Below are 14,776 nucleotides of genomic sequence, written 5' to 3'. Positions count from 1 at the left end.
GTGCGAAATAGGCCCCGCCCACCATGGGCGTCGCATCAGCCGTCCCCACAACCCCATGGGAAGAAAATTCAGTTAAGCCATGGGGTCCCCTAATGTATAGTAAAAATGACTACAATAAACAGCCATCTTTCTAGGCCAATTATCCAATAATAGGACAGTCTCTCAACCGCATCTCCCAGTGTCTAGCCCATATTGACTCACATACAAAATATAGTATGCAATATAAAAAACGGTAATTCCAGTACCCCCATAAAGCATATAGGTCTACTGCTTACCCCTTCCCCGGTAGGGAATAATGTCAGCCTGTTCTGCTATAACAAGTCTCCCCAGAAATAAAGGACTGAACATACCTCAATGCTGCTTGTAGCATGACACCGTTCTCCACACTGAAGATTTTTCTTGCACTACCTTCAGAAGCTCTGTGGGAACCAGAATGGATCTTAGATAACGTTTGCTAAGATCATCAACATTAGGGCAGAAAAAAATTTATGTCTCCATTCCTCTTGGGAATCCAGACTGACGATTTCTCCCTGAGGAAAATAGTACTCACTGGCACCATTTTAAAATAAAAAACTCCTTGATTGAAAAATATAAACTAACACTTCACTTTACCTCTTCCTATTACTAACACAGGCAAAGAGAATGACTAGAGGTGGAGGGAAGGGAGGAGCTATATATACAGCTCTGCTGTGGTGCTCTTTGCCACTTCCTGTTAGCAGGAGGATAAATCCCACAAGTAAGGATCAAATCCGTGGACTCGTCATATCTTGTAGAAGAAATATGTATGTTGTCATCTTTATTATGCAGCACATGACATCCACATATTTGCACAGGGATACCCTTATCAAGGCCCATAAACCGCAATAATAAAGTGCAGTCAGTTCTGAGTATCTGCTTTCAAGCCCCAGACATAAAAAGACTGCACTTACCTCCATGCTGAGGAACAGCATGAAAATACCCAGTGTCAAGAGATCCACTCTTCCTCCTGAGGTCCTGTGAATAATAAAGGGTCTTAGGCAAATTCACTAAGTCCACATCCAGGCAGCACCAATAAGGGAGGCGCAGTGAGACTAAAATCCAACAAGTTCCCAAGCATGATTGGATCTTCCAGAAGCTGCCCGGTAATAAAATAGTACACTTTGGCACCATTTGAAAATAAAAAACTCTTGATTGAAGAATCTAAACTAACACCTAGCTTTACCTTTTCCTATTACTAGCACAGGCAAAGAGAATGACTGGAGTGGGAGGGAAGAGCTATATATACAGCTCTGCTGTGGTGCTCTTTGCCTCCTCCTGCTGACCAGGAGGCGCAATCCCATAAGTAATGATGAAATCCGTGGACTCGTCATATCTTGTAAAAGAAAACAGATCTGTAGTGCGAAAATCTTTACAGTATTTTGCCGGGATTAGAGAGACAATTTCATATACGACCATGGAACGCCCATGTTCAGTCCATTTTTTGAAAAAGCTACAATTACACTTTGTATTTTGTATGAATTTAATTGTTTTTGCGCATCCAGTGTACTTAAATTACAATTTAATCAGTGCATATTTAATATGATTTATTTCTGTGTAATTTGCATACAATATTTATGTTTATGATAAAAAAGGATTTTTGTTGAACAATTTAATGCACATCAACAATAAAAAAAATTCCTGCATATTTATGTTAAATAATTCAATTATTAAAGGGACATAAAACCCAGAAACTTTCTTTCATGATTTAGATAAAGAATTCAATTTTAAACAACTTTCCAATTTGCTTCTATTATTTAATTTGCTTCATTCTTTTGTTATTCTATGCTGAAATGTTTATCTAGGAAAGAGTTCTAGCTGCTGATTGGTGGCTGCATATATATATACCAATTGTCATTGGCTCACCCATGTGCTCAGCCCAGAGGCAGAACTTTTTTTCACTTTCTGCGATGAGAATTTTTTAATTAATCTTTTTCTGCAGGTCATTTTGAAATGAAATTTGATTTTAAATTAGGCAGTTACACTAAAGCACCAATTAAATTGCAATGTGTTGATTAACTGGAGAGTAAAGTAATTTTTTAAAGTTTTATAATATATTGCATTGCAAATTAGCTGCAGAGAAAAATAAAATTGTGTTATTTTTTGAAAATGTCTCAAATATTTTTTTTCCTTTGCTTTTGGTCTAACATTACATAATTAGAAGGCTAAATGTAATAAAAAGGTGCATTGCTCACATTAAAGGAACACTAAACCCAAAATATTTATTTCATGATTCAGATAATACAATTTCAAACAACATTCCAATTCACTTCTATCATCTAATTTGCTTCATTCTTTAGATATCCTTTGTTGAAGAAATAGCAATGCATATGGGTGAGCCATTCACACGAGGCATCTATGTGCAGCCACCAATCAGCAGCTACTGAGCCTATCTAGATATGCTTTTCAGCAAAGGATATAAAGCGAATGAAGCAAATTAGATAATAGAAGTAAATTAGAAAGTTGTTTAAAATTGCATCTTCTTTCTAAAGCATGAAAAAAGAAAATAAATTGGGTTTCATGTCCCTTTAACTTATTAAATTCAGGAGTAAGAGCTTTGCAAAGGCTAAGAGGCAAGGTTAAATAAATAAATATAATTATGTATTGGTAATTAATGCAGGGACATGGCAGATTTCATCATTGTATTACTAAAAATCGCCATGTTGTTATGTGTCTGCAGGAATATGATTTTTGTTACAAATAAAGGGGAAACAATTATAACCTAGTTTCATCTGCTAGGGTAATATAAAGTAATACAGTAAATTAGGGCTGATGTTCAATGTTCCTAATAATTTGTGTACTATTATGAAAACAGTGTGCTCTATAAGAAGCTCCTAAATGAACAAACAAAAGTTTATATGGTAAATGTCAGCTACAGAAACACTTGTGACTTGAGCAACAAATGTGAGCACTGGTATCTTTTGTTAAGTTCAGTTATTGGGGTATCACAAACATCTCTAAATAATTATTTCACTACATTTTTAAAATGTTCCAAAGCAAAAGGAGTGTGTTAACTATACTAGTCACTAAAAAGTACAAGCAACGTCACATTTTCAAAATGCTGATTTTAAATATTTGTAGCCTCTCTTAAATCAGACTGCTATAACGGCAAAAAAAACTCTCCACACGGTAACATCAACATCTCATATAAGCTCAGCATAACTATTTGATAAGAGCCTCACCGCGGACACGGTTTCTTTGAAGAGAGGGCTGTTGTACTAAACTGATATAAATCAAGCCTCCGCAGACTTGCAGGAAGTAGCCACTCTGACACTCCCTCCCCGGCGCAGCAGTACCGTGCACGCAGAGCAGCCCTCCTTCACAGCTAATAAACAAATGCAGATGTTAACCCCATGGCTTCCAAAATAGCTGCAGTGTATTGCACAGAAATACATTGCAGCGATCTTTGTTAGCCATAGGATGGGGGTTTTAAGGTAAGCAGTGCAGCCACTATAATCAGATATGCACGCAGAGGTGAGGAGGAACTGACTTGTAGTTAGTTGTAAAGGAATTTCATAGCGTGCAGAGGAACGCTTCAGCTCTATGCTCTGCATCTGTAGGACCCAATCTTTCTGCAGACAGGCAGCATTTTCTGCGATGACATCGCAGATCGCACTATGTTCTGCCTTGGGGGTGCTCAGTAGTGCATTGCTGCTCCTTCAACAAATGATGGCAAGAGAATGAAGCAAATTTAATAATAGAAGTAAATTGGAAAGTTGTTTAAAATTCTATGTTTTACCTAAATCATGAAATATTTTTTTTTTTTTTATGTCCCTTTAATTTTGTATGATTTTTAAAATGACGAGTTTTATTGTAATGTATGCATCTCCTTCCCATACAAAGATGCAGTATATGTCCTTTAGCAATACAACCTGTTTTTAGGGTAAAAAGTGCAATTATCGGAATTCAACATTAGCGTTAAATGCATTGTGTTTAGCATAAAGCATTGAGTAATGAGTAGTATATCACTAGTACTTACAATAAGATGCTAAGCAGGCACTTACTTGCTGTGTTGTTGCTAGGCAATACTCTGCTGTACTCAGGATGCTGCATATTAGACACAGCTCCTCCATGGTGAACTTGGACACTTCAGACCCTTCCTTTTCCTTCAACAGACTGGTAATAGTGAGTCCAGTGCTGCTGCTGCTTGTTCTAATCCAAAATAAATGGAAACAAATAATTAGTTACAGTATATACCTGAATCAGCAAATAGATTACAGAAGTGCAAATTTAAATCAAATCCACCCTGGTGAAAACAACACTGAACTACAACTCACAATGTGCTGCTCCCATAATCCTGCTGTCCTAGGCCTAGTAAGTGTAGGCAAAATAAAAATACTTCCCTACCCTATCCCATTACAAGACTTCTACGTATTATAAAACTCAAAGAAGAAATTGTGTAATGAAATTTTAGTAGCTAACCTTATTTTGATTATTTTTATTTATATTATACGTTAATTCATAAAACTAAAAGTCTACAGAAAGAAGAAATTAGAAAAAATGCATAATTTATTTTGAGAGAGCAAGACCTATTTACTAAATTTCTGATACAAAATATCTCATGAGAAGTACATTAGCACCAGTCGAAAACTACTAACTGCAAATTGCTTGATGAATAATTAAAGGACCATTATATTGGAAACAATTAAATGCTCTAATTTGTAACACCAGTGACCTTACAATGCAGAGATTAAACACATATTTGAAGAATCATTCTGAAGCTGCATAGCACTGCCAGTCCTTTGTGGACATGGCAAACGACCCAATCATTGGCGGTAGTGACACGACCCAGCTGTATGTACAAATACCACTGCTGACTGGGACACTGGCAGTGCCCTCTCGGTAACAGCAGTGCTCTGCAGCTCCAGAGTGGTACTTTAACTATGTATTTAACCCACATGCAGGGCCACTACTGCTAAATTGACATACATAATAAATAGAGCATGTCATTTTCCACTATAATGCCTTTTTCAGTTGTAAACATTTATTGAAACAGCCTAAGAGAAATAACAGCAATGTCAATAAAATCCAAATTTTTCATATTAAGAAGCATCTTTGTTTCATACGTTTGAAAAATAGTTTTTGGGGGCCACTTGTATTATTACATGGTTTCTAAAGTCAATATAATTTCTATTCTAAGCAAATAAAAATATATTCAAAGTAGTTTTCAACAGAAAAGAATCTGCTGGTGTCTTATTGCAAGTAAAAAACAAAGCATGTACCTTTCCAACAGACCACAATAATCCTCATATCCCCTTGACAGGAATAAGGATTTTGTAGACTGCAAAGTTACTACCACATTTAGCAACATCACCACATGCGCGCACTAATACAGCAACTGTAGGAAGTGCTGCCGACAGTATCGCTTCCTTTACTATGCTATACGTATGTGCGGAATTTACAAGCCACCCGAGCATTGGGGCTTCAATAAAAAGACAACTGACTTAGTAGTAAAGGGCATAGCATACTCTACTGAATCATGTAGCTCTCCTACAGAATGACAGCCGATCCATGTCTGTGAAAATGAGATGGTTCCTTTATGGGTTAATAATGATTTTTGCAGATGAACACTGGCAAATTCACAAACGTTTAAAAGTACTTTTGTAAAAAGAAATATTTAACTGGTTTAGAAAACAAAACAATGTAGAAGTTAGATGCAAAATACCTACATACAAAATGTATGTTTTAAAATGTTGCATTGTTTTGCAGTCTAGGGACAAACCTCTTAAAAAGCCACTTGAGTGTTTATTTTATCTAAACTGCTGTGAGCAGTTAGGGACATATATAAATGAGCTTCTGCACATATCAACCAATCACCATGCATAACGTTGGAGAGTCAGTGTTTTCAACTTAACAGAATGCCATCCTCAAGGAAGCAGTAGAAAAACTAAAATTTTCAGATTAAATATACAGGAGAAGCAAGTAAAATAAGTAATACAAAGGTACACTGCAAGTTGTTTTACTAAAGCATACAAACTTATTTCATAAGGAATTACGTTTGGAGTTAACTAACAGGTTTTATTGATCATTGTCTTTCCCATACATTAAAGGGACAGAAAACAAAATATAATAATATGTTAAAAATATATGTAAAAATAAGTGGTCTTATGTGTTTGGATGTGCGCCTTTACCTGTTTTTGTCTTATACTTATTTTGGTCAATTTGGCAGCACTCCCACAATATATGTGCTAATATATCAAATATTTTTGTTAGGTGTGCTTAACCAAACCCGTTTGTTGTATAAGGGACATTGAACCCACATTTTTTTCTATCGTGATTCAGATAGAGCATGACATTTTAAGCAACTTTCTAATTTACTCCTATTATCAAGTTTTCTTCATTCTCTTGGTATCTTTTTTTTGAAATGCAAGAATGTAAGTTTAGATGCCGGCCCATTTTTGGTGAACAACCTGGGTTGTTCTTGCTGATTGGTAGATAAATGTAACCACCAATAAAAAAAATGCTGTCCAGAGTACTGAACCAAAATAAAGCCTAGCTGCCTTTTTCAAATAAAGATAGCAAGAGAACGAAGAAAATTTGATAATAGGAGTAAATTAGAAAGTTTCTTAAAATTGCAAGCTCTATCTGAATCACGAAAGAAAACATTTGGGTTCTGTGTCCCTTTAAATTTAAGGGAGACTGACCAAATCCCTTTGGTTAAAGCACACCACCCTGCTCAGGTGTGTTCCAGACTATTATTATTATTTTTTATTTATAAAGCACCGACAGATTCCGCAGCGCTGCCCATGGGTACAAGGATAACAGTACAGTGGAGAAACAATACGATAAGACACAAAATTTTACAGACAAATACAGGGGGAATTGAGGGCCCTATTCCCATGGGAACTTACAATCTAGACGGGTAGGAGGATTGGAAACAGGAGGTGGGGACTGCAGAGGTGAGAATGATATTATGAGGCGATAGAGGGCAACTGTTAGTTAATTGAAGTTAGTTTGTTAATAAGTCGGGTGATAAGCTTCCCTGAACAGAAAGGTCTTTAGGGAACGTTTAAAGGAGGAGAGGTTAGGGGCAAGTCTGACATCTCGAGGAAGTGCGTTCCAAAGGGTTGGTGCCGCACGAGAGAAGTCCTGTAGTCTAGAATGAGAGGAGGTGATGGTAGAGGACGCAAGAAGCAGGTCGTTGTTGGATCTTAGGGGACGGGCAGGAGTATATTTGTTGATGAGTGAGGACAGGTAGGGTGGGGCACCATTGGTGAGGGCTTTGTAGGTCAGGGTGAGAATTTTGAATTTAACTCTGCTGTGAATGGGGAGCCAGTGAAGGGACTCACAGAGAGGCGCAGCAGAAGCAGAGCGTCGAGAGAGGTGGATTAGCCTGGCAGATGCATTTAGGACGGATTGGAGGGGAGAGAGGCAAGAGAGAGGGAGGCCAATTAGTAAGTTGTTACAGTAGTCAAGTCGGGAAATTAACAGGGAGTGGACGAGCTGTTTGGTAGTTTCAGCACTCAGAAACGGACGAATTTTGGAGATATTGCGTAGGTGGTTGCGGCAGGATGAAGAGAGCAGTTGGATGTGGGGAATGAAGGACCAATTTGAGTCAAGCGTGACTCCGAGGCAGCGGACTTGGGGTGATGGGGAGATAGTGGTGCCGCCAACAGTGATAGAAAAATTAGAGACTGGAGTAGAGCTAGAAGGGGGGAATTAGAAGTAGTTCGGTCTTGGACATATTTATTTTTAGGTGGTGAGAGGCCATCCAGGAGGAAATGCCAGATAAGCAGTCACTGATGTGAGAGTTGACAGAAGGAGAGAGTGCAGGGGTGGAAAGGTAGATCTGGATATCATCAGCATAGAGGTGATAGCTGAAGCCATAGCTGTTGATAAGTTTACCCAGTGAAGAAGTGTAAATAGAGAAGAGTAGAGGACCCAGGACAGAGCCTTGAGGTACTCCAACAGACAGGGACAATAGAGAGGATGAGTCACCAGCAAAAGAGACTGAGAAGGATCTGTTAGAGAGATAAGAGTGAATCCAGGAGAGGGCAGTGTCACAGAGACCAAGAGAACTGAGAGACCGTAGGAGAGGGGGATGGTCAACAGTGTCAAAGGCAGCAGATAGGTCAAATAAGATGAGTATAGAGTAGTAGCCTTTGTTTTTAGCAGAAAGGAGATCATTAGTAACCTTGGTGAGGGCAGTCTCAGTTGAGTGTTGGGGACGGAAGCCAGATTGCAGGGGGTCGAGCAATGAGTTGGAGGACAGGAAGTGGGTTAGGCGATTGAAAACTAGGTTTTCAAGGAGTTTTAAAGCTAGTGGGGGCAGTGATATGGGGCGGTAGTTTGCAGGGGAGTTAGGGTCGAGGGAGTGTTTTTTGAGGATGGGGGTGACCTTCGCATGTTTGAAGGAGGCAGGGAATGAGCCGGTAGAAAGGGATAGGTTAAATATGTGAGTAAGAGCCGGAGTGAGGGTGGTAGACAGAGGAGGGATTAGATGTGAAGGAATAGGGTCAAGTGGGCAGGTAGTGAGGTGTGAGGAAGACAAAAGGGAAGCCACTTCACTCTCAGTGGTTGGGAGGAGGGTGCAGAGAGTGGCAGAGGGGGTGACTGGGAGCGGAGTTGGGAGATTGCAGGTTTGTGTTGGGATGTTTCCTCGGATTGCAAGTGTTTTATTGAGAAAATAGTCAGCAATAGTCAGACTATGTAATTGATTATATATATATATATATATATATATATATATATATATATATATAAAAAGCCAGGGAGTCTCATTCTGTGCAGTCTTGATTTGAGGCATAGTACTGCAGTGTTGGAATTCTATTTTGGTATATTAGAATTGAATGATTCAGCCCAGTAAGGCTAAACTTTATAGTGTTAGGATCAGTCTATTTTGGGACACCTTGCAAGTGGTGACTGGCTGAGCAGAATATGGCCATATTGTGTGACTAAGATCCCAACTTTATTTAAACATTTAAAAAATATTTAAAAATATGTTAAAAATATGTGTGTAAAAAATAAAAATAAGTGCGCCAATACCTGTTTTTGTCTTATACTTATTTTGGTACCACTCCCACAATATGTGTGCTAATATATAAAATGTTTTTTGTTAGGTGTGCTTTCTATAATAATATGTACTTTAATTACTTTTGCTGAAAATTTATACTGCAGTGCCTCGCCATTAACCCTTTATTTTTAGTTTCTGAATTGTAAAGCTCTAACTCCCCCCACACATTTCCTTTTATGTCTGTATCTAAATCTATTATTGTTTTGGTAGAATGCAAAAGTGAATAGGAATTATCTGCTGGAGCATGCCTAGAAGCTGTGAACTCAGTTGAAATGCAATACCTGTGTCTAAACACTGATAAGAGAGGGGGGGGGGATTGGCTTCTCCAGGTAGCTTAGCTATGCAATTAATTTTGCTTATTTTTGAAAATTATTTTAAAATACTTGCCAGCAATTTTTAAACATTTTTTTTTGCAAACTATTTTTTTATTAATTAGCCCTTTTTAGGCTATGCACAGATCTCAACCTGTTTTATGTCCCTTTAAAACTCCTTTGTCAGGACAGATGAATAACAATCTCAGATTTAAGGCACCAATGTTTTTTGCAAATAGAAGAACAAAAGACAGGGGCGCCACATAGCGTGAACCAGTATGGTGCACATAAATTGTATATATATATATATATATATATATATATATATATATATATATATATATATATATATATATATATATATATATATATATATATATATATATATATACACATATACACACACACACACACACACACACACAGTGTTACTGCTCTAGTAACAAGAATAAAGCACCTCCAGGTGCTATACCAGCATGCAGGAACCTCTCAGTCTCACTGCTGACTGGCAACCGGAACCAACATCTCCATGAACCTGAAGAAACGGCTGTTACAGCTGAGAAACATGTAGCTCATTGTATGATTGTTTTTCATAAAATTATTTTTATTTAGTTTATGTTTGCCACTATTGTTTCATCAGTGATTAAAGGGACAGTTTATTCAAAAAATGTCTCCCCTTTAATTTGTTCCTAATGATCCATTTTACCTGCTGGAGTTTATTAAATTGTTTACAAGTATTTCCATTACCCTTATACTGGCATTTGAATTAGTTTATTTAGCCTGTGGTATCCCCACCCATCCTGAAAGTTTTTGGCCTCAAGGCCAAGCTATAGATAAGATGTGTAAACACAGCCAGCAGAAGAAATTACACTCCCAGAGGGATATAGAAGAGACACGGTAATAAAATGTTAATTTTCCATTGTTCTCTACAAGTATTGTTCTCTACAAGTGGTGATTGGTTTATGGACAGATATAAGATAAAGAAGCAGGTATATTTACACTATGTAATAAAGTAATGAGATCTGATTATACCTACAAGCTCAACCCATTTTATTAGGTTGTGGCTTCAAAACACAAAATCAACTAATTCATATACACAAATAAAAAAAAAAGCAAATAAAAAAGCAAATCTCATACATTTTGTACTGTCCCTTTAACCCTTTGGCTGCTAAGCCATTTCCCACCTGGGTGCTAATATTTTAATTTTATTTTTGAAAACATTTTTTTTAACTTTTTTTTTTTTTTTTTACAGACCCCCAAGACTTACACTGTTGGAAAGGTTAGGCGATTACCTTTCCAACAATGGGTCTTGGGGGTCTGTAGCTGCTTAGATGCCTGAGATACAGGCTTCTAAGCAACATGCCCCCTCCTCCTATACTTAACATTGTTAAGTATAAATAAACTTGCACGGTGACGTAATCACGTAATTGCGTAGGAGCAGTAAGGAGCTTCTTTCATTTTGAAAATGAATTTTTTTTACAAATACTAGGTACGGCCATGGGATCAAGCATGGCACCGGCTTATGCCAATTTATACATGGCTCAATTTGAGAAATATCATGTATTTAATCCTAAACACAACTCCATCAGATTCTACCGTCGCTATATAGACGACGTATTCCTCATTTGGAGGGGTACCCCAGCATCCCTTACCAATTGGTTTAACACCCTTAATGACTTGGATTCAACCATTAAATTCAAAATTGAATGGAACACAGAGATATTTCATTTTTTAGATCTAGAGATCTATAAAACTGACTCCATGGGTATTGATTTTCTACATACCACTCTATTTCATAAAGACACTGATAAAAACTCTATTTTACACTACAACAGTTTTCATCCTCACACCCAAAAAAAACGGTGTCAGCTCCTCGCAGCTCCTGAGAGTAGTTCGGAACAACACCGATGACACCCATAAGAAAACACAGTTGTCTGAAATGGCAGAAAAATTTCTCCAATGGGGTTACCCTCCACAACTCATTGAAAAACAACTCCTGGTTGCTGAACAACAAACCCGTGATAGCCTCATGGAAAGGAACAAGACTAAAGAAGAAGATCCACGTATGAACTTTGTGACCACATATACTCCACTATCTGAGAAGATATCGAATACCATCAGGGACAACTGGAAAATTGTGGCTAAAGATGTGTTAGCCTACCGTTCTATGACCTCCCGCCACAACGGATGGTTTACAAAAGGTCTACAAATTTACGAGACCTTCTGGTCTTGAATGACCCGGTGCACTGCTACGAACGACGGACGTGGCTACCCTAAGGCCAAATTGGGATGCTACAGATGCGGCAATTGCGTTACATGCAATCACATGGTGACTGCCAATACCTTCCATCACCCATATACGAATAGGAAATACAAGATCAATCACAGATTGACATGTACATCAGAGTATGTGATTTATGCAATAATTTGTCCGTGTTCCCTGTACTAAATTGGCAAGATGGTCAACGCCTTCAAGGAAAGACTGGCCAATCATAAAACAGACATTCGTCAAGCTATCAAATCGGGTGAATCAGAGCAACCAGTTGCGAGACATTTCATGCAAGCAGGACATCCTTTGTCCTCATTGAAGGTCATTTTGATTGACCATGTGCCACGCTTACGGTGTGGTGGGGATAGGGCATTAACCCTATTGCGCCTGGAGGCTAGGTGGATCTTTAATTTGAACACTGTTGCCCCTAAAGGTCTAAATTCCACCATTGACTTTGGGTGTTGCTACAAATAAATAGCTTCACCATCCTTCTATCTCTGCCATTATTGTACTTATGCGTAACCTCCTTTGCAGGTCCTCTTATTATAGGTTGTGATCATTTTTCCCTATGATCCCCATTTTTTGATTTGTCTAAATGTATATGGCATTTTCCCTTCTTCAAGTTAACATTTGTAGTCTCCCATTGATACTTTTTACGTATAGAATGGTTGTGTTAGTAGATACACCTAATTGACTACTTGTTTCTTGGCAGCATTTGTTTATCTATGATATTTGTAAGGTGCTGCTTACATACATTGTTCCATGTCACTTGTGTGTTTATTATTATTCTTTTTCACATTTTGGGTGTTATGCCTCCCCCTGCCACTCCGTTTCAAATATAGTCCCATATAGGTCATCCCCTGTAATCCGCCACGCTCTGCGCTCTGACCGCTGGAAGTTTACTTATTGTTTCCATGACTACCTTCCTAAGCCTCGTTTTGGCCTCCGGTTACGCGTGACATCGCGCTGTCTGTGCCGCATTCTCAGACTCACAGGGCACCGGGCGGATTACTAGAGGACGGTTTGGTGCCTTTTATGTTAATATTGTACTTTGCATTTGTGTATATATATCTTGTCACTGTCTGGGTCCTGCATCTCTCACATGGGCTCCATTTGATAAAGGTCTAGGTGTAGACCGAAACGTTATGGGTTAAGGCCCTGCTGTTTTTTCCAAAGATTGGAATAAAGCCTTCTTTCTTATTATTGAAATTCCTGTGTTGCCTGCTTCTTTCCGGATACTTCTAAACACTGAGGCTAACAGGCCCATTTATCAAGCTCCGTATGGAGCTTGAAGGGCCGTGTTTCTGGCGAGTCTTCAGACTCGCCAGAAACACAACTTATGAAGCAGCGGTCTAAAGACCGCTGCTCCATAACCCTGTCCGCCTGCTCTGAACAGGCGGACAGGAATCGCCAGACATCAACCCGATCGAATACGGCCGCGAGTCAGCAGGGGGCGGCGTTGCACCAGCAGCTCTTGTGAGCTGCTGGTGCAATGTTAAATGCGGAGAGCGTATTGCTCTCCGCATTTAGCGAGGTCTTGCGGACCTGATCCGCAGTGTCGGATCAGGTCCGCAAGCCCTTTGATAAATGGGCCTGTAAGTGTGCATCTGGATATTCTACTTACATACATATATACATATATATATATATATATATATATATATATAAACACACACACACACACATTACATATATATATATGCATACATACACACACACACATATATATATATATATATATATATATATATATATATATATATATATATATATATATATATATATATATATATATCTTATACTAGGTGATAAACCTGCCCAGAGGGCAGTCTATTTAAAAAAAAAAAAAAAAAAAAACTACAACCCCCAAAGCTAAAATTACAAAAATAAAAAATGTACAATTATAGAAAAAAACAAACCAAGCTATACAAAATAAAACATTTAAACCTAAACTTATACCCCTATAAAAATAAAAACACCCCCCAAAATAAAAACACCCCCTAATCTAATACTAAACTACCAATAGCCCTTAAAAGGGCTTTTGTAGGGCATTGCTCTAAGTTAAACAGCTCTTTTACCTAAACAAATTACCCCCTAACAGTAAAAAAAAACCCACCCACCAAACCCACCCAAAATAAAAAAAGTAAATTTATGCTTACCTGATAAATTGATTTCTTCTATGGTAAGAAGAGTCCACGGATTCATCCTTTACTTGTGGGATATTATCCTCCTGCTAACAGGAAGTGGCAAAGAGCACCACAGCAGAGCTGTCTATATAGCTCCTCCCTTAGTTCCACCCCCCAGTCATTCGACCAAAGGTACAGGAAGAAAAAGGAGAAACTACAAGGTGCAGAGGTGACTGGTTTAAATAAAAAAAAATATAATCTGTCTTAAAATGACAAGGCGGGTCGTGGACTCGTCTTACCATAGAAGAAATCAATATATCAGGTAAGCATAAATTTACTTTTCTTCTAAACTTGTGGGATACAATACCAAAGCTACAGGACACGGATGAACGGGAGGGACAAGACAGATGGTTAAACAGAAGGCACCACTGCTTGAAGAACTTTTCTCCCAAAAATAGCCTCCGAAGAAGGTCGCAGCCTTACAAATCTGTTCAACAGAAGCATAATTTTTAAAAGCCCATGTGGAAGCCACCGCTCTAGTAAAGTGAGCTGTAATTCTTTCAGGAGGCTGCTGTCCATCAGTCTCGTATGCCAAACGGATGATGCTTTTCAGCCAAAAGGCAAGAGAGGTAGCCGTAGTTCTTTGACCTCTACGTTTTCCAGAACAGACAACAAACAAAGAAGATGTTTGACGGAAATCCTTGGTCGCTTGCAAGTAAAACTTTAAAGCACGAACCACGTCCAAGTTGTACAATTGACACTCCTTCTTAGAGGAAGGATTAAGACACAGAGAAGGAACAACAATTTCCTGATTAATATTCTTATTAGTAATAACCTTAGGAAGGAATCCAGGTTTGGTACGCAAAACCACCTTATCAGCATGGAAAACAAAATAAGGCGAGTCGCATTGCAATGCAGATAGTTCAGAAACTCTTCGAGCCGAAGAGATAGCAACTAAAAAACATAATTTATGTAAGAACTTACCTGATAAATTCATTTCTTTCATATTAGCAAGAGTCCATGAGCTAGTGACGTATGGGAT

General features: G+C 38.3%; 1 protein-coding gene across 1 annotated transcript in view; it reads right to left on the bottom strand.

Moving 5' to 3' along the window:
* VPS53 (VPS53 subunit of GARP complex) overlaps positions 1-14,776 on the bottom strand; it is an 833,787-nt gene that overhangs the window by 212,040 nt on the left and 606,971 nt on the right. The window contains exon 15 of the mRNA XM_053707376.1: positions 4,020-4,167. Coding sequence (XP_053563351.1) covers positions 4,020-4,167 — 148 coding nt within the window. The remainder of the gene's footprint in view (positions 1-4,019; positions 4,168-14,776) is intronic.

Source organism: Bombina bombina, chromosome 3 (genome assembly GCF_027579735.1).
Source record: "Bombina bombina isolate aBomBom1 chromosome 3, aBomBom1.pri, whole genome shotgun sequence".
NCBI lineage: Eukaryota > Metazoa > Chordata > Amphibia > Anura > Bombinatoridae > Bombina > Bombina bombina.
Note: the sequence above shows the minus strand (reverse complement) of the source record. Positions and strands in the feature narration are given on the sequence as shown.